This window comes from Pyxicephalus adspersus, chromosome 3 (assembly GCF_032062135.1).
Source record: "Pyxicephalus adspersus chromosome 3, UCB_Pads_2.0, whole genome shotgun sequence".
In the NCBI taxonomy this organism is placed as follows: domain Eukaryota; kingdom Metazoa; phylum Chordata; class Amphibia; order Anura; family Pyxicephalidae; genus Pyxicephalus; species Pyxicephalus adspersus.
Window position 1 is genome coordinate 33,865,833 of NC_092860.1, and position 21,247 is coordinate 33,887,079.

The following is a 21,247-nucleotide window of genomic DNA, read 5'->3' on the forward strand; positions in this document are numbered from 1 at the left end:
GGAGCTCACAATCTAATGTCCCTATCATAGTCATATGTCATTATTGTAGTCTAAGGTCAATTTAGGGGGAAGCCAATTAACTTAACTGCATGTTTTTGGGATGTGGGAGGAAACCGGAGTACCCGGAGGAAACCCCCGCAGACACGGGGAGAACCTGCAAACTCCATGCAGATAGTGTCCTGGCTGCTTGCTTTAAGTTTATAAATAATGCCAAAGATTTTAAGGTTCAGGCACCTCCTTGTAAAAGATGACAACTGTTTTCAAAATGTGCTCTTGCATTGTCATACACTTTATTAGACTGCAAGTAGCCATGTTTGCCATTGTCATGTTTGGTGGGCAGTATGATGTGCAGTACAGAGGTTAGCACTGTAGCCTTTGCAGCGCAAGGTCCCAGATTCAAATCTCAGTCAGGGCACTAGCTGCATGGAGTTTGTATGCTCCCTGTGTTTGTGTGGGCTTCCCCCTAGTTTTCTGGTTTCCTTCTACATTCCAAAAACATGAACTTAGACCAGGGGTGTCAAACTCTGGCCCGCAACATCATATTTTTTGGCCCTCAAAGGAATCCTAAATATGAATTGCAGCTTGCCCTCCACTGCATTGATATAGCGCTGCTACTACAATTCCCGGCATCACTCGCGTCTATAGACCAGCAGCCTCTCTGCCTATGCGTGGCCCCGCATTGGACTGTTTTATAGATGCAGGGAATTGTAGTAGCGGTGCTATTTCAGTTTCAAGTTTGGACCGCAACTTTGTCTAAGTTTTTAATTTTGGCCCACTGTGTATTTGAGTTTGACACCCCTGCCTTAGACTGTATTAAAGACATATGAATATGGTAGGGACATTAGATTGTGAGCCTCTTTGAGGGACAGTAAGTGACAAGACTATGAACTTTGTGAAGCGCTGCGTAATATGTTCTGCTTTAAAGTGAAAATCTCCATGAAAAGAATGGTCTGTTTTATAGAAAGCATCCCCAGCCCAAAAAATATTGCATGACATTACTGTTCCTCGCCTCTACTGCATTCTGGGACAGATAGGGGGATCAAGATCCCAATAAAAAAATCCCAAAATTTTAAGCCATTTGAATAGCACATTCTTACCTGTCCTCTAATATAAACCTACACCAGGTGTTTCTTTGCGGTTTGCAACCATATGAAGCCAGCTCTGTACTTTGTTGTAGTCTTTGATATCTGTAGTATGTGCACAGGTGCAGTATAACCCTGTGATTCAGTTCCCCTTACTTCCTGTCTCAACTAACACCAAACCCAGGCGTGAGATAAATTCTCAGTAATGGAGAAGCAGACAGTAATAAAAGCTGGGAGGATCTAATACCCTCCCCTCCCCTATCCAAAACAGAAAAATGTTGGGGATGGCAGGGAGTCAAGGAATAAGACAAGCAAAAAAAAAAACAGAAAAATAAAAGAAATAATATCTTGTGGAAAATGACAGTATAAGACATGCAAAGGGAAAAGAAACATAGAAAGATATAAAATATTAGAAAGTAAAAATATATGAAGCTCACAATACTTGGATAGTACTTTGTATGAGTGTATGTTTGCATGGCAGGGAGTCAAAGTATAGGAAAGCATAGCATGCGAAAATGGAAAATTATTTTGCATCTTGGTGGTTGGAAGTTAAGTCAAGTATAGGACATGAAAAAGCAAAAACAAAACAGAAAGATAAAAGGATTAATATTTTGAAGCACATAGTACTGGAATAATATCTTGCATGAGTCTGCGTGGTAAGGAGTGAGGTATAGGACATTATGCAGCATAAAGTACTGCAATAAAAGTTTTGGTGGTGGGACGTCAAAGTCTAAACATGAAAAAGCAAAAAGAAAACAGAAAAATAAAAGATTAAATATATACAGCACATAGTACTGGAATGATATCGTGCATGAGTCTGGGTGGTGAGGAGTGAGGTCTAGGACATTATGAAGCATACAGTACTGGAATTAAAGTCTTGGCTGTAGCTAGTCAAAGTATATTACATGAAAAATGAAAAAGAAAACAGAAAAAAAAGATTAAATTATACAAGACACATTGTAATGGAATAATATCTTGCATGAGTCTGGGTGGTGAGGAGTGAGGTATAGGACATTATGAAGCATACAGTACGGGAATTAAAGTCTTGGTGGTGGCTAGTCAAAAGTATAGGACAAGAAAAAGCAAAATGAAAATCGAAAAATAAAAGATTATAAAGCACATAGTAATGGAATATAAGATTGCACAAGTCTGGGTGGCGAGGAGTGAGGTAAAGGACATTATGAAGTATACAGTATAAAAAATCTTGGTGGTGGCTGCTGAAAGTATAAAACAAGAAAAAGCAAGTGAAAATATAAAAATAAAAGAGTAGTGTATAAAACACATAGTAATGGAATAATATCTTGCACAAGTCTGGGTGGTGAGGAGTGAGGTATAAGACATTATTATACAGTACTGGAATATTATTTTGCAGGAGTCTTGGTGTGGGAAGTTTAAGTATAAGACAAGCAAAGCATAAAAAAAACAGCAAGAAAAGTCTAAATATTTGAAACACACAATACAGGTATAATACTAATCATGAATGTATGTTTTGATGGCGGGAGTCAAGGTATAAAAAACACACAAAGAGAAAATATTGGGATAATAGGCATAAAGGTATAAAACACAAACCCATAACAAATCCGCCTGTAACAGTAGCTTTATGAAAAGATTATTTTAATGCTGAAGAAGCAGATTCTGGGTTCTTGGAAGTTCCTTATTCATGTGCTTCAGAGTTCTATCAGAACTTTTTGCCACCTAGGACCATACTGGACTTCTTCCTATGTCTCTGGCACACATTCCTCTGATAAAGGGAATTTTATGTACAAAAGCTTTGCTTTATCAATAAATAAAACTAAGCTAAGAATACAGCAGGAGACTCCCATGTGGGGCTTCCTTTTGTAGGTCAGGTACATTGCATGGCTGCCTGTTCCTGGAAGACTTGTGCCCGGCATATATAAAGGAAGCACATGGAAATCACAAGACATGGGTGACCCAGATTCAGCCTTACCTGGTAGTGAGATCTGACAGCCATTTTAGGTGCAGGGGTTCTACAAAATCCAGGTCTGAGCCACTCCTCGTCCAGCAGCTGCTTACAGGAGGATCACCTGTGTGTGAGAACAGACAAGGGGTGTGGAGGGAAAGCGCTGACACTGTACGGCACCGATACTGTGTACGGCAATAACAGGAACTCCTGTGTGAGGGAAGAGACACCCACCTGCCCTGCCCAGCACCCGGCCAGGTCTGACGCGCTCACCTCACCGGTAATATGAGCCGTGTCAGTCCCACACAACTCCCTGACACACAACACACACAGCACAGGGGAGGCTATGGGAAGTCAGGCAATGTAACAGCAGGGAGGAGGGGAAGGCTGTGTGCTCAGCTATTAGATAGCACAAATATTCCAAGAACACAACAAATAGCCCACAACCATTTCCTGCTCACCCCTTGCAACCAACTTTTACTCATTAACCACTCAGGACAATGTCAGCACAGGGAAATAATACATCTCATACAGCTGGGTGTGGACAGGGAAGTCAGGGGATACAATGTATAAGTGTGCATGGGGCTATGATACAGGAAAGGTGGCTGACAGGGAGTTAGAAGGGTTGTTTTAGGGGAGGAATAATAAAGGGCCCCTGTGTCTCTGTAATCTCCAGAGCAATTCCATGGTCTGAATACTAATTGCTGGTTGTTTTCCTGGGAGGATACACCCATTCATTTTATCCAGTTGTATTGTCAGACACAACAACCCAGATTTGCTGAAAGAGTACAGCGTGCGCATTTTTAGGCAAATATCAGTGTGCAATGGTCTCCACTGAATAGGAGTGCTTGGGAACCACTTGGAGGCAGTTGTGGCCATTGTTGCTTCTGGCAACCAGCTGCTTCCATTGACTTAAATGCAACCGCCTGTAACTGCAGCTGACAGGGCAAGCGGTTGTGGTTGCTGCTGAAGGTCTTAAGGTGCGTACACACTTCCAATTTTTATCGTTCCAATCGAACGACGAACGATCGATTGGGCAAAAAATCGTTCGTAAAAAAGTAACCAACGACGCCGACGAACGAGGAAAGTCGCTGGAAACGAACGACCGGACCGGCGGATCGGATTGGACGACGATCGTTGAACATCGTTCGTGTGTACGGTCGTTCGTTGATCGTCCATGGTCAGAGCATGCGTGATGAACGAACGTCCGTTCACTTTCCTGTCGTGCACATAGTTCCTCTATCGCTCAAACGATCGTATCTATTGTGTGTACAATATCTACGAACGATCGTGTCGTTAAATCTATGTGCAGGATCGGTGCTATATGATCGGTCGTATATATCGTGCATGAACGTTCGTCGTTCGTTTTCCAACGATAATAATTGGAAGTGTGTACGTAGCTTTAGATGGACAAGAATTTGTCCTAATCCATCAATTTCCTGAAAACACATCAGACTGCAATCACTCTCAACCACCCTCAAACACATGACACAGAGCTGAGATTGTTGTCACAAAAGGTGCAGGGTTAAACCTCACAATGTTGAAGTTGGGAAAATTGGAGCTGCTAACAGCAAAACTTTTTGATCACAAGTCTGAAAGACGCCTTAAGGAGGAACTAAACTGAAAACTGCCTAAAACAAAAAAAAAATACACTTACCTTCAATCCTGCAGAGCAGTCCGATCCATCTGGAGGTGTCTTCAGTTGGGTCTTGCTTCGTCACGGCATCCGTCCCAGAGCCGGCACGCCGGGCAGCGCCATCTTCTCTTTTTCCTACATCACCCAACCCAGGTGTGAGATCGGGTAACGTAGGATGGAAAAAAACACTTTTTCACAAAAATGCCCCTTCTGCCCATGCCCGAGATGCTCAGGCATGCACAGAAGGAGCACCCAAGAGCCTCCCGGGATGCGTGACGTAGGTATCCAGGGAGGCTTTGTGCGCCCATTCATTCTCCATCACCTAGACGATCAAAAATTAGGGGGCTATGTTGCACCCTTTTTTTTTTTTTAAAGGGTGTTGAAAAGAAAAATGGATTGTTACTTAACATAAAATGGATGTCTACCCTATTATGTAAAGTGACATTTCTGAGTTTAGGTACACTTTAAAATGGCCCTTTGTTTATCTGAAAAGAATATCTAATTATGTTCAAGAACAATTCACGAACAAAGTCAGCACACCCTATCCTTCACAAAGAACTAAGGGGTCTATTTATAAAGTGGTGAATGTGATATCCAGGAAACATTCTCTGGTGAGAATCTTCCAGGTCTATGTGTTTTCAATGGCAGTGATTGATTCTTCACCAGGAGAATGCTTTATAAATAGAAGTTCATTAATAGTGTGAATGATTTTAAACAATTATTGGTCATGTCAGTGAGAACAGACTTATCAGTGCAATAGACCCCTACCTGTGACTTTCTGACAAAATAACCATCTGGTAACAGGTAACATGGTTTTTCTTTGAGTAAATCCTGGTGGTACCTGGTGACATGGGAAGGATTTTTTTTAGACAACTGTTTGGGTAAAAGAGTAATTAGTGCTAGAAGAAGAGTTGGGGGGAGTTTGCAAGGCCATCCTAACTTTGGCCATATATATGACAATTTTCAAGTATTTTCGAACACTTAAACCAAGATTTCAAATGCAGAAAAAAATCAGAATAAGGTATTCTACCATCAACTTCTTCTATCATTTATCTGATAGAATGCTTTGTGGTGGATTACACTGAGCAATTCAGTCAATCATGCACTGAGAAACTGAAGCTGAGTGTATTGACCAACATTAGAGAGTGCAGTTGGCAGTGTTTCTGAAGCCATGGGTCAAAAGGTGATAGATGATTGTTGAAATAAAAGATGCAGACACAGACCACAGTCCTCTAGGAGTGTATAAACTACAAAATGTGGGTCATCTTAGGCCTTCAGAAGCTGTCAGAGAGCATATGCCCCATTCCTTCTATGACACATGGCAGTTCACTCTTGTCACAGGTTTCTTCTATTAACCTTTTTTTTACCTATATGTTTTGTTTTGTTGTGTTTTTCAGATCCCTCTGTTACATGTTGCACTTCCTATAAATAAGAAAGCTGTCTCAACACCTGGATCATTTTGTGTTTTAATTTGGGACATCAATAAACAATTCTTGCATGTTGGAGTCTTCGCTTATATGAGAACCCAATAAAGTTTTCAGGTGAGGCAATGAACAGTAGGAAATGATAGAATTTTCATTTCATTGTTTTGCTGTCAGGAAAAAAAAGCAGACATTAATGTAATAACATTACATGTACATGTGTGTATATATTTAAAAGCAATCTTAAAAGTTTAGGTTGACCAGTATAACTAGGCATGTATACTATATAAATGTTTACAATCAAATAAATGTATCACTCATCTATATAAACACTAACAACTATGACTATTTTAGTTATAAAGGAAATGAACAATGATGGCTAGCTACCACATCACTCTTTTACACAACTTTCACCCTACAATCACCACTTTTTGACATAATCTTTAAAATCAGAGTTGCCAAGTAGGCTGTTCTGCATCTACTATAATGGGAATGTTGGGAATGGGGGAGGGTGGACATTGGTCATCCATCAGCATTATCACTGCTTGTTCATGATACTGTAACTTGTCAATCGGCACCTGGTCACACCATAAAGGCTTCTTCTATTTTACTGCATTTGAATATGGCAACCAGACGATTTTTTATTGCATGTCCTGTTGCGGATTTTCAAATACTGAATAGCTGGTGAATGTAAGGCACGCTGCAGTGTAATGACAGCCTGCACTGAGATTGTTCTTCTCAAATAGTTAGGAATTGATTAACAATAACATTAAACTGTCAGTTCACCACGAAGTGATACCCTGGGCAAACTAGGACTAGGGCATGGCAGGCTGGTCAGATGTTTCATCTTGGATTTCCTTTATACTTCAGCAAAAAGGTATCCCTGCCATGTTTCCCAAATCTGTTGGGTGTTCCAGTTTACATTTGGGTTTTCCAATTGCTCATTTTCTATTCTCCATAATAGCCCATTATAATCCAGGAATTTACCACAAATATAACTTTCCTCTGCAGTAATGGTACCAATCTGTGTATGATCAGGTTTGCTATCAAGCAGACATTGTTCCCTGTCCCCCTCACCCACATGACTTGTTTTCAATGACTGGATGTAACGTGACCAAAAATACTTCAATATGCTCTGTACAGTCTGTAGGATACAGTGTGGGATATCTGCATTATTTGTTGGCCCTTTTTAGGTAAACTTTAGTTTTAATATTATTAATATTCTTTTTTATTAATAATAATAATACACGGCGGCAGCGCCAACAGGTCCCCTGATGTACTGCTGTGTAGGGTCATCCACAGAGCAGAATGGTATGTTTCAGTGAACGGGGAAATAGGTCATGTGATAATAAGTAATATATTATTATATTAAGTAAAAAGTATCTACCGTAAAAAGTATGATTGAGGGATGGATGATTTTATGTTAGACTATATAGCCTATATGATGAAATGCATATAAATATGTTTTCTACCACTGCCACAAATATTACTAATGGTGTGAAGATGTTGTCAATTAGATAAGACAGTCATTATGGGCAGTCTGATCCTAATATTATTTGTTATAGTCTTTCTTGTGTATTTTCCTACTGATGAAGAGCTTTGAAACTCTTAACATTACAAGAACAAATCCAGTTGTGACTGCCTACTACTAGATATACAATGGCATCAATAAAGAAGAGCCTTCATAAACTTCATAAAGACCATTAAAGGAATAAAAATATAATTAATGCCTAAAAATGCCATTATTTGTCTCCTACAAATTATAAAACTGGTGGTGTAACACATTAACACCCCCTGAAGAAAAGGAGACAATATTTACCACCAATATTACCACCTTTTATGTAAAGTATAAAGTTTAGTTTAAGGTCTAGTGTACAGTTTTAATTTCTGGAGCTTTCTTTACCATTGTAGACTACACTACCATCGTATGTCTGCTTCTGTTAGCTATGTTAGGTTGTACAAGTCATAGAAAGCCATATAGAACCCACAAAGAATATTCAATTTTTATATCTTAATATAAACACTCAATATTAAAAAGAAAACGTTGTGCTTTTTGACAATATTAGTACTGTACATTTGTGGCTACTGCCTTGTGTATAAGTGAGGATACAGTTAAAATCTAATTGTGTTGAGAGCAGTAACTACGTGCACTCAATTTAGAAGACAAAATAAATCTTTCATGAGTGTGGGATTTCTTCATTTTAAGATATAAGTAGGTCAGCAGACATTTATTGTATGTGACATTTAGTCCCAGACTTTACAGGTCTTCCTACCCAGGCTTATACCCAGTTAATCTCCCTGCAAGTGTGTCTAATTTCCATGACTATAACACAATGTGTTCAAATCACATTGCACACAGCAGCTTTGCCCTCCCATCTCCTTGGAAAACAATGGGTAATATTGTTTAGCTTGTTGATTTAATTCCTATTCATAAAAGATACAATAGATACATACTGTACATGTACTTTTTCTCTTTTATTTTGCAGTTCTCAGGGAGGAAACTATTTTCTTATCCAATCAGTAGCCATTGACAGATCAGTCTGCACCAAGTTCTGTTGTCCTTTTGCAAAGTATGACTTAATTAATTAATGGTAAAAGTCAAGATCTCTTTTAAAGGCTATGATGCCCATGTAATATCAGATAGTCTGATATTGCGCTGCATGGCGACCTTTATTACACTTGCATGACACAAGGTATACTTTCACATACTATATTATAGACCATATAGGATTTTATTAGTTTAAGGTCAGTGTTTCTCTACCAGGGTTTTGTGGATCCCTAATGATCCTCCAGAAGTTGGGAGGGGTTCCTGCAATGAGCAGTTTGTGCTTCTCCGATGAGTTTAATTGACACCGATGATCTTTTTGGTTATCTGTAATGGTGACATTTTTTCCACTGGCCAACAATGTAAAAAGCATTCTTCCTATTGATCACCACACTAATATACTGTGAGTTGTGGATATGGTAATTATAGAAGGGGTTCCCCAAGATCTGCAAGTTTTTTTAAGAGTGTTAAAAGGCTGATAATGGCTGGCTTAGGATCATGAACCTGATCATTTGTTGTCAGTTTTTTTTTTTTTTTTTTAAACATATCATGTTACTGTAGGATTAAAAATGACACAACCCTAGGACACCAAATGAAGTTAACCAGCTATAGGAACCTATTCTTTTCTTTTTTAGAACTTTTTTGAAATTCATATTATCATTTGAAGCATTTCTGGCACATATAAATGAGAATATGATATTTTTTGTTTTTATATACAGTAATGGTAGGCAAACCTTTTGGCTCAGGGGCAACAATGGGTTTTTAAAATTTGTCAGTCCGAGCCAGTATCAGATGGATGGATAGTGTTTGTAAGAACTGATATAAATTACAGGTAAAAGACATTACCTGAAAGTAAAAGAAAACTTACTTTCAAATTACATTCAATTTCAGTGGGAACAGTGTTGTTCGTCACCCTTTTTATGCCAGTTGTCAATTTTGTACTTATATCTGATGGGGTGGATTAACAAGTCAAACAAGCTGTATATGGCCCACAGGCCATAGTTTGCTCATGCCTGACATACAGATTTTACCAGCAAAGCAGACCTATAAAGTCATCTGAAGTTGCAAACTTATTTAATAAAAATGTGAAATGCATGTTGACATTTACACATGATTAACCTGTTAGTGTGGTTAATATTAGACATATATAGACATAATATTAAACATAGGGTGTGTTTTATCATAGCTGCGAATTTTAAAGGACAGTTGAGAATGAAAAGTCTTTGTCTGAGTGTCTGTGTGTGTGCATTGTAAAGTTAGGATGAAATGTGAAGCAAACTATACATTACTGCTGCATATATTTATATAGCTGGATATAAAATGTGTTGAACTAAGTAACAGAAAACAAGTGCAGCCAATATTATAGCCCAGTTAGGCTGTGGCATATAGAGATTTGACTGAATGTATTATTTTGTAACATAATAAATTTGTCACTGATGCTTTGGGTCAATTTAGCCATAAACTAATTTCACTCCTGAGAAACACATTTTTTAAATAAAGAATAAAATAATTCGATAATTACTTTGCAATTTTTTCCAGATTCTCTGATGGGGCCAATCATATTTGCAGCCAATAAAAGCTTTGAATCCATTGTATATTATAAATTCAACAAAAATGTTTGAAATCCTATTTATTCAGCCAATCGCTATTTGAGATCCTGTAGTGCATGTTTAATAGATATCAGACAAGGCAAATCATTATGCTTCCCATACATAGCGGATGAACACCTAACAACGTCTTGTAAAATCTGTAATGATTTAACCACTGACATGTGTATGATGTCTGAATGTTGACCCCGGGTTTGAGTGGATTTTCCTCCAGGCACTCCGATTTCCTCCCACATCCCAAAAACAAACATTTAAGTTAATTGGTGTCCCCCTAAAAATGGCCTTAGACTGTGGTAATGACATATGATCATGATATGGACATTAGATTTTGAGCCTCTCAAAAAAAACATATGACAGCCAGTAATATGACTATGGATTTTGTACAGTGCTGCATAATATGTTTGTGCTATAAAAATACAATTTGATGACAATAACAACTGATAACAAACAATGGGCCTGATTTATGAAAAGTCCCTAAGACTGGAGAAAAAATACTATCATGGCGAACCTGAGTTATTTAGCAAACCTGGAATGGATCTAGTCCCAGATTGATAACATTTGCCAATTAAAAGCTATTTTTTTTTAGAAATCCATTTCAGGTATGGATCAGCCAGGTTCTCCTGTGATAATCTATCTTCTACAGTTTTGTAGAGTTTTAATAAATAAGGTCCATTGTTTGTCCGTAGCCACTGTAATCTGGCACTGTGTATAGCAAACATTAAAATGTTAGAAACATTTATAGGCGTTATGAAATCATAGTATAGTATATTATATAAGTATACCTAACTACTTTGTCTGGATATTTATAGTAAAAGGCAGAACAAAGACCTAAATTACCTGTGTCTGAATGTTCAGAGTAAGCTAGCCCTGCTTGATAAATCCTTCATTGACCATGCACATAACCATCCTTTGAATTAGTAAATTATTAATGGATAAAGTTTTGTAAACTAGGTCAACTTCAGGCAAAACTAAAGCTCACAGTTAATTTTTTATTTCACAGATGACAGAGGCTTGTTGATAGAACCATGTCTCCAGTGGTAATAAACTATTTATATGTTATAAACAATTGGTCAACAGGATGATCAAACACTTCTGAATATTTTTAATTATACATTGTCTACTTTGTATTCAACATTTAAATGCTTTATCACAGATTTTATATAATGAGATGAAATGCAGGCAATGACAGAGAATTGTTTTACTATGGAATTAGTTGGTTGTGACATCAGTGTTTCATATTCTATTAATTTGTAATCACGTCAGGTCTTCTATATCAACATATGTTTAACACATCTTCCTAAAAGCTAAAGTGATACTTGAGTAGGGGAACCCAGATGCCCAATTCCCCCTTTGGCTCCCACCAGCCCCCAATAATGACACAAAACCCATTGCTGGATTACCTTACAATAAACATAAATATAAATATATATATATATATTTATATATATATATATATATATATATATATATATATATATATACTCGTATATATGCATAACTCTCAAAAACCACAACATCTTCTCATGTTACATACATTTTTTACCTACATATCCCCAAAACTTCCAACACAACAGTCTCTCCCTTTAAGTACCCAAACAAACCCCCAGTATCCTTCAACCATCTTAACACTTGGCTCTAGGTCCTCAAGGGGGGCCATATTTTAACACATCCAAATGGGGTCTGCCAATCCCTAATTCTTATGTCCCCGGCTGCACCACACCAACTTGGGAATGTTACCCATCACAAAGTAGCCCCCTTACCAGAATCCATAGTGTAGTTACCTTTTTTGTAACCACTCCACCTTCTGGAGACACCGGAATGTTCCCCACCACCCAAACAATACTCAGATACCACCCTCAAAGACCTGCCAACCACCAAAGCCTTTCCCCTCACTGCTTCCTCTCTAACTGACCCCACTTCCTCTCTGTCCTTCTCCTATAACCTTCTGACCCCCACCCCTATATTTTAAAACAGCCAATCCTTCCCTGCCATCACCAACCTAACCATCCCCCCATTAACCCTTCCCAGCTTGAACCCTGAGCCCCCCCCCCCCCCCCCCCCCCCCCCCCCCCCCCCCCCCCTCATGTCCAGCCCTCCACCTATGGCCTCAGCCCTCAGCTCCAGGCTTCTCTGACTGATGACAGAAAACTCCAGTGCATATGACGAACATGTTACTAAATAATGCTGGAGCATAGTTGTCACACTTACCTCTTCTCCTCTAAAGCGCACAGGCCTCTCTCCTGCGCATGCGGACAGTTCTGACGCTGGGCATGTAACTCTTTCCAAGCTTTATCAACTCCGTCCACTCCTCTGGCCAATCAGAAAATAGCATCTGGACCAGCCCTGGCTATTTAGCTATCTCACACACTGCACTAAGTGTTCGTGCAACAAGTCTTCACTAGTGCCGAGCCCCTAGTACTGTGAGCTAGTTCCTGTATACCTGTTGCTCAATTCAGTGTTTCCTCTGGCCAGCCCCTGTGTTAACACCTCGTTGTCCAGTCTGTTGGTTCCCAGCTAACTTACCTGTGCTGTTCCAGTGTTCCTGTCAGTCTGTAGAAATCCGTGTATCCCCTGTACCTCCTGTTGCTTCCAGTGTCTCCTGTGTTCCCTGTGCCTGCAGTGGCCCCTGTGTCACTAGTGTCTGTCTCCTTGATTCCTGGCAATTGACCCCTGGTGTGCGACTTGACCTCTCTTGCTTGCTCCCTGTCTCGACCCCCGCTTTCCTTGACTATCCTTCTGCTTTGTGATTTGGTACCGTGTTTTGCCAACCTTGGTGTGCTCAAGAACCACAACCTGGCAGTAACCAGCGGCCCAACATCCTCACCATCAGAGGCTCTGGAGAAGACCTGGTTACTGCTTAGACTCTGCGCCTTGGCCCTTCCCATGGCTCACACCACCTCTGTGCAAGCCATAGCACCCCCTAGTGGTCCTGTCTCTCCGTGCGTGGCAATAGTAACATGTATTTTATAAATTGGAACATGAACAGTATTTATAACCAGTCTGTTGTTCATGGTAACTCATTATGAACATGCTGATATTACCAAGTAAAATATTTAATGGAAATGGAAATGGATTTGATGGATGTTTTGATGGTTTTTAATATAATGTATGTAGGTTCCAACATTACAAATATAAAGGTAATAAAACCCAAAAATAAGTAAACTAATGCAACCACATCCAAGGAATGGTAAGCTGCAAAATACAACATTTCTATTTTTAAATTTGGATGCTTATTATTTACAAACACAGAAGCCAAATAGAATCTAAAGGTTTTACAATATTTTTTAATTGTGTGTTTTTTATTGGAAAGTCCACTTCAATTTGTATGAGCAGTTTACAACATTTATTCTGACAGGTTTACATATAAATCCCCAGAGATAATGGATTTGTCATACATTAGTTTCAGCTGAGAATCAGGCATCATTGAGCACTGAGAAACAGATGATATTGGAGAACCTTTTTGTTTCTTTTCCATATGATGAAGTATTGTTCCTTTCTAATGATCTAAGAAAATTACAATCCAGAAGTATGGGTAAGTAAGTGCCGTATGCAGAAGTAGCTCAGTCTGCAGTCACATCTTGTGATAAAGAGTAATCTTTGGTAATAAGGTAAAACAATCAGGGAAAGTCCAAAAAGGATTTTTTAGGCACAAATTATCGAAAGGCTGCATCATTTCTTGTTTCAACTTCGATAAGGTGGAATCTTTTGCTATTCTTTCCCTTTGCTGTGATTTGTATATTCATCAATATCTATGGTAGAAGGATGCTTTAATTTATCTAGTCTGAGTGGAAATTGTTTAATATTATGAAGCAAAACAAGTAGAAGTGTTTTGGGTGGCTAGTGAATGCATTGCTACATGGATGATAAACTTTGTACCTTATTGTTTGTATCTGTACTTATGGTTTAATGGACATTAACAGGTTTTATTGTATTAGTCTGGTATCAATCTTATTTGTTCGATTTGTGCCTTCAAAAACCTTTTGGACTCTTTATTTCATTTTTTCATCATTTGTTGAATTGGATGTGGACAATTTAGGCGAGACTAACATTGCACAAACTCAGGCAGTTCTGTATAAAGCTGCTCAAAGAATCCTCTTGAAATTCTATAGGAATGAACATACTTACGTATGTGTTGTGTAAAGTCCCTTCCCTGCTTCCTGTATTACCAATTAAACTTTCATACCAAGTTTAAATCTAGGGGCTAGGAAAAACTTCTTAGCACTACTTTTTAACACAGGAGTAACTGGAATGTTGAAGACAGAACCTGGAGTCAGGAATGGGTTTAAGAAAAAATGTATGGAATGGACGGGCTCTACAGCAATGCTTAAATATATCTTTGTTAACTTTTTCTTTATCATAGGTACATTGCTATTGTATACAACATCAGCAGTTGATAACCTTATAGCAAGGTAGCATTTCCAAACTCAAAAATGTTTATATACTGTACTATCTACCATAAGAGATGGAAAGAACTAGGGAAAAAACTTTTCAGTCAGTGCGTCTTCTTTAGCAGCTGTAAAGACGTGACAATATATTTTAATGACTTTATTTCTGCGTTTAGCTCTTCAAAAACAAGAACAGCACGAATGTAGTCATCTGAGTATTTTTCATGTCTGTAATTATTACTTTGGCCAGTTTCCACGGGCTATGTGGGATTGTTTACTGCCTCTGTATTCTGCACTGCAATTACAATGTGGAATATTTGTGTAGACCCCACCATGAAGCCAGTTTGTGTTGGCTAGAATCCCGCTCCCTGTTCCCTCTCCTATAGCTCATAAGTTCAGCCTGGCAGTTTCCTGGGCAGATCAGTGATGACTATGGTGATACAGTTACAAACTGGCTGCTGAAGGACACAAAAATAACACTTGTGTAGAGTTTTGTTATTAACAGTAAAGAAACATACTGCTCATTACAAGTAAATGTTCAAAGCACTTCCACTCTGATTTTTAAAAAAAATTATACATTAAATAATTAGCGCTAAGCCTCATTAATTTTACATTGCTTCTCTCAGACAGAAAGGAAACTGCACAGAGAGTTGTAAATTAGTTTTAACACCTACTTTATTCAAGAGAATAATCAAGAAAATAATCTGATAATATTAAAAATAAAACATTTTAAACTTGTTTCAGGCAACAAAGGCACATTAACCTAATGACACTAAGTTTATCTTATTTAAGAAACTAGCAAGAGTATAAAGATTTAGGCTATGTATAGGTGATGTTTTATGACAGCAGATGCACCATGGTTCACTACTTTTAACCAGCCATGAACAATCCCCAGAACAAAACAGGGGTACTGTGTGTTCCCTGATTCAAGCATTGTCCCCTCTCTGTGAATGCATATGATTTTATAATTATTGCAATTAAATTAACTTACTTCATATCTTAACATGCTACAGTATTGTTACCCAAATGTAAAGACTACGGGAGTTCATTCATTCAGGATGCCGGTACACCCAGCACATCATGGCAGCATATGCTGAGCTAACCATACCCAGCATTTTTTTTTTTAAATTAAGACAACAAACGGGTAGGTAAGTGTATTTTATTGCATGATTGCTAATTTCAAAGTAGAACTATAGTAAAAAGGAATAGGGCCTAATGATGCCTGTAGTCAGGAAATTAAGCGGGCTCAAGATATTTTCCACAGTTTCTAATGCTTCTTGTGTGCAGAGAAGTGTGACTATTCACTTTTAGGACAGGGGAGATCACTCTACAAATAGGGATGGAAAAAAGTAAGACTGACTTTAAGTAAAATAATAAAAAAATTTACTAAATACAAACTTTTCCTATTCATGCCCAAAAAATGTTAGACATTCTGAATGACATTACACATACCCAACACTCCCTGGAATTTTGGCATAGGCAGACGTGAAAATGGTGTTGTTATGTCAATTCCTCGCAAACCCAACTTGATCTTAGGCTACATATTAAACTACCAAACAGATTGTTTTTGCATGTATCTATTACTATGTAATTTATACAAGAAAAATAGCTTTCTTATAACTGAACTTTCAAACTGATATTTGTCTTCTAGCTGTGTAACAATTATTAATGTGATGTAATGTCAAATTTTAGGATAAATAACTGGGGTAGTGCAAATTACATAATTCAGATGAGAAAAATCACTGGACAATATACATTTTTTGTTTATCTCCCCCTCTTTCGATGATATTTGTTAGTAATTACAGTAATGTTTATGTGCTCAAATAATCAAACGTTTTTCAAATAGCGTCTGAAAATGATTCTTCAAGGACACATTCCTAACAAAAGCAACATGAAGCAATGTGGTTTGTAATTTCTTTAGTCAGCTCAGCAAAGCTGAATTAATTAGTTATGTGGGGGAATTCTCATGGCAACATACAATTCTAACCTGACTGTGTTTAATGACTAACTAATGAGCTCATTATTGTGACCTTTCCAGTTTTGAAAGTGACCTTTTACTTGATCAGTTTAACTAGTTAAGGATTTGGTTGGTGGTTATACTGTATTTCATGATTTGTATGGTGCATTTAATATTTACAAAAGCAGACCACACAGTTTGTAATTTATAACCTGCTTTTTTTCTTACCATCTGATTAGAGGAAAGATGCAGGAAAGACAAGTACGTAGTATACAAAACACTAAATTTGTCAACATTTTTTCTTTTTTTTTTTTTTTGCCTAAAGTAGAATTTTATCTTTTTAGTGCTGTAAACTAATTAATTTCTTTCAGTCTATAATATATTCCCAGTATGGATAGAAACAGAATTTACTTTGGTTAGTAATTCTTCTGCAGAGTCAGAGCTGTCATGCCTGAACATGTGTTAAAAGTTTGCCGGACAACGTGAAAACATAATTTTTAGTTTTCTGATTAAACCATCAGGAACCTATAGGGCTTAGATACAATATCTTATATGGTAGATTCCATATTAGTATGGTATGGATTATCAACCCACAATACCTGTTTAAACTACATCAAATATTTTTGCAAAACCAAGTGCCAAATATTATGACAATTGTATAAGTCCACTATATCAGTGTACAGATAAGCAAAACATTTTTGATTTTTTCTATTGTCTAGCAGCAATCCAAGCATTCTGGTTATGTAACAATATCCCCTTTCCCTGCCATTTCTACCAGACCCCCTGCAATGTCATACGTCATGCCCCTGCCCTGCCATAGTGATCTATGCTAAGGACAGAGCAACAGATTAGGAATATTTGCCTTTAGTTCTCTTGACTGTTTTAGGAGAGACCATGTAACCAACACCTCGGGGCTGATCAAGTACAGGTAGTACCGAAGTTAAGGATATCCAACATACAGACGACTCCTAGATACGAACGGGGCTTCCCTGCTCGCTTGTAAGTAGGACGGAGGCTTGATGGGGAGGGGGGGCAGTTTGCATGACTTGCACAAGAAAACTTTTGCTAAACACAGCTGAGGTTGTGCGTGATCTTAAGGACTGAGCTGTTCTGTAACATTTTGTACCTATTTATTTAACCAAGACGAACTCTGCAGTTGTTTCTTTTTGCATATCAAAGCACAGAAGGTAATGAATATCTAGGCTCCATAAGGTTTTTTTTTTGCTTTGTTTATGATTAACTCACAGTGAGGATTTTATACAGTAACTGACACCATGCTGCCTAATAATATGATGAGGCATACATCTGTCCCAATTGAATTTATTAAAATAATGTACCTGTTCTGACTTACATACAAATTCAACTTAAGAACAAACCTACAGTCGCTATTTCATATGTAACCCGGGGACTACATGTAATCAGCTGGTAGGAAGAGACAGAGGACTAATTTCCCTAGCACAAGAAAATTTTTCACAGCAAACTTTACAATTATAAGAATAATGGACCAGAATATTTAAAAGTAAGTTAAAGCTAGATCAGCTATAAGCATGGTTTTGCAAAGAAAATTTGAGAAAATTTGATCACGACTTTGTCTCATTTTAAATGTCATTCTAAATTTTCCTGAGTGTTTTTAATAATAGAATCCATTCAAATGTATGCTTAGACATTGGCCCTTCCCCCCCTAAGGATGAGCGATCAACAACTTCAGGCTAATTAGAACTTTCAAAGCGTTCATTGTTTTGCAGCATAAAGAAACAAAGATTGGAAGGTACTGCAAGCAGGATGATACATTGGAAAGGTCATAAAAAAAAAATGCTGCCAAAATACGTTTGCACCAAACAACTTATAAAAGAATGCAGAGTACTGTAATTAAAGGTGTCTCAGAACTGCAGACACAATTGTAAATACATTGACTGCTGCTTTAGTGACCTGTGGAAGTGTGAATAGAATTTATTAAAGCAGAAAGCCTTTTTGCTTACTTAATGGAAACCTATATCAATTTAGCTACATTTATAGCTATATAGCATATATTATATTTGATAGAATGGGTCTGATTTGTTAAAGCTCTCTAAGACTAAAATAGATTATCGTGAGAACCTGGGTGACCCAGAAAACCTAAAATTGATTTCTTATAAATCATTTGCTATTAGTTTGAAAATGTTTTCAATCCTGGACTAGATTTATTCCAGGTTTTCTTGATCGCCTAGGTTCTCCTATGATAGTCTATTCTCTAAATTCTTGCAGAACTTTAATAAATTAGGCCCAATGCGCCTCTTCTTATTCATTCAGACGGAGCTAAGCATTTGAGATACCATTCCTCTAATGCATTCACTACAGTGTAAATTTAGTTTGAGGTACTGAGATTGAAGAACAACAGGTTTCTTATAAGCTTAGAAGATACAGGAACACATAAAAATGACCTTCTAGTTTAACTTGCTGGCTTACCAGAAAAGTGCATATTTTTCACATATGACATGGCATGTTCATAAAACAGGGCTCCCTTACTCATCCTTCTTTGATCCAATAAAACTTTCTTGTACATCCACAGTTACATGCATGGTGTCCTACCACTGAACACATAGCTGAACACACTGAACACATAGCGCCTGAGCTGTTTCACATTTTTAAAAAATAGTTAAAACATACAGAAAGATAGTAACAAGTTAAGCTAATGATAATTTTTCATATTTAAATAAAGGTCACCAATTTTGGGGGAAAAACTACAGTGCTTAAAGTATTTTAAGAGTGAAAGAAAGACATAGCCTCTCATTGCTGTCATTGCTGAAGGTCTTATACAAATGATAGCTACCTGGCTGTCATATTTATCCAACACTTTACAGGTAAAATTTCTGTTCAGGATCAATCACTTTAGCATGGACTTTAATTTTAAACACTTATAAATGCCTATACAACTTTTTTATGCATTTATAAAGATGTTTTTAACCAAGATACGCATCAAAGAAGAGTAAAAATAGGGTAAAAAAAAAACCTCCCAAATGCCTCGAAACATCCAAAAACACACAAAATACCCCAAAATGCTGCAAAACACCCATTCATTTTAACAAGAGTGTTTGAAGTGTTTTTAAGCATTTTTTGAATGTTTGGAAAGCATTTTGGAGTGTTTAGGAGGCATTTATGGGCGTCCTGGCAGCCCAACAAGAAAATGCTCTGGTGTGGACTAGCCTGTTATAATGAATTGGGAATGGGAAATGGAAATTTAAATCATATTTTATTGCTACTGTGAAGGCAGAACTTTGCAAACATATAAACAGCTTGTTAGGAATATTGTCTCCTACTTTTTCAGTATGTTTACTTCAGTGTTAAAATGTCATGTGAATGTTGTATAGTTTTCATATTTAGATACTCTAACATTTCTCCATTTCTAATTATAGCAATTACAGATAAGTACTCTCTCCACACAGATGTGGGTGTCAGTAAATGATATATGATGCATATATTACATATGCCATACCATCATATCTGGTAAATAAGTGAAAACACAATCAAGGCCACAAAGTAATATTCATGTATTAGCTGTCTAATTATGGTACGAGGATTAATTTAAGTCTTTGATAGTTCTAAGTAAATGTACCTGAACAGATAAAGAGTAAGAACAAAACTAATATTGCAGTTTACAAGTCTGTAGATAGGTGTATTAAAACTCTTTATTCCATTTTTTATTCAGGTGATCCTGTTATTAAAGCACTTCTTATCCTTGGATGACACTTACTCTGTGGAAAGCATGGGTTTCTAGATCACAGAGGTAAACTTGGGCAGGGTTGATCATTTGGCTTTAATTATTGTTGCATAGTGCACAGGGGCAACAGGTAATTCTTTGTACTTACTGAACCGATATAACAAAACTCTTTCATTGGTATAAAAATAAAGCTTTAAAAGTTCTACATTCAGTATTGCAATTGTACAGACTCACCTCTTGTACTGAAACTGCAGCTTCTAACAATGTGAAACTTCAGCTTCTAACAATGTGCATTAAATACCGCAGCAAGTCAGATTTAGCCTGCCCTGGCTGGAGAATATCCAGCATCATCCAGTCAATTCCTTCCTGGGCTTACTGTCTCTGGAGCACTCCTTTAATTTATTAGATTTTGGAGTCGGCATCACCTAGGGTAGGCAAATAAAGCCTTCATAGGAATGTCCACCTCTCTTGACTAACATCCACCCATCAAGGGATTTTGATATTTGAATAATAACTACTTCCAATTTCGCAGCTTACTGCTTAAATCATGTCTGCAGGCTCCTGTGAGAAGTACTGAGGCATAGTAGATTTTTAAAAAAATATCAATAGCATGCTTACGAGGACGGGAGGATCAGGGAGGTCAAACTACAGTGTCAACAGATCAAAAGGGAATGATTAGGAGTTGATTGTTAGGGTTTACATAAACTTTACATACCTGAATGCAGTGTCAGGGTGTAAATAGCGATTCCTCTGTTTCCTACACAATGGATTCCTGTCTGACATTTTTTGATAGGTGAAACTTTTTTCTTCTCGTCTTTGTCTTCCCTAGTTAGATTTCCCACATTTTATACCCTGGTGACACCCAGAACATTTTTGTAAGCTGATTTTTTCCTCTTTGTATATATGTTTGTGTGTATATACTTCCAATTATAGTCGTTGGAAAGGATCTTTCACAATCCTTTCCAACCACTATACACTGCTCGATGCATGAACGAA

At 37.5% G+C, this 21,247-nt stretch overlaps 1 protein-coding gene and 1 long non-coding RNA gene across 3 annotated transcripts in view; one reads left to right on the forward strand and one right to left on the reverse strand.

The window, feature by feature from the left end:
- Positions 1 to 3,419, reverse strand: part of LOC140326004 (tight junction protein 2-like) — a 20,246-nt gene extending 16,827 nt beyond the window's left edge. The window contains exons 1-2 of the mRNA XM_072404177.1: positions 3,238 to 3,419; positions 3,031 to 3,127 (exon numbers count right to left, since the gene is read on the reverse strand). Coding sequence (XP_072260278.1) covers positions 3,031 to 3,054 — 24 coding nt within the window. The 5' untranslated portion in view covers positions 3,055 to 3,127; positions 3,238 to 3,419. The remainder of the gene's footprint in view (positions 1 to 3,030; positions 3,128 to 3,237) is intronic.
- LOC140326005 (uncharacterized) overlaps positions 1 to 21,008 on the forward strand; it is a 21,931-nt gene extending 923 nt beyond the window's left edge. The window contains exons 1-3 of one of the 2 annotated variants that reach the window (XR_011919766.1): positions 3,059 to 3,283; positions 6,037 to 6,180; positions 20,240 to 21,008. This is a non-coding gene — a long non-coding RNA (uncharacterized lncRNA). Of the gene's footprint in view, positions 1 to 3,058; positions 3,284 to 6,036; positions 6,181 to 20,239 lie in introns of those variants that run through there. The other variant, XR_011919767.1, reaches the window with a different exon arrangement.
- The last annotated feature ends 239 nt before the right edge of the window (positions 21,009 to 21,247 follow it).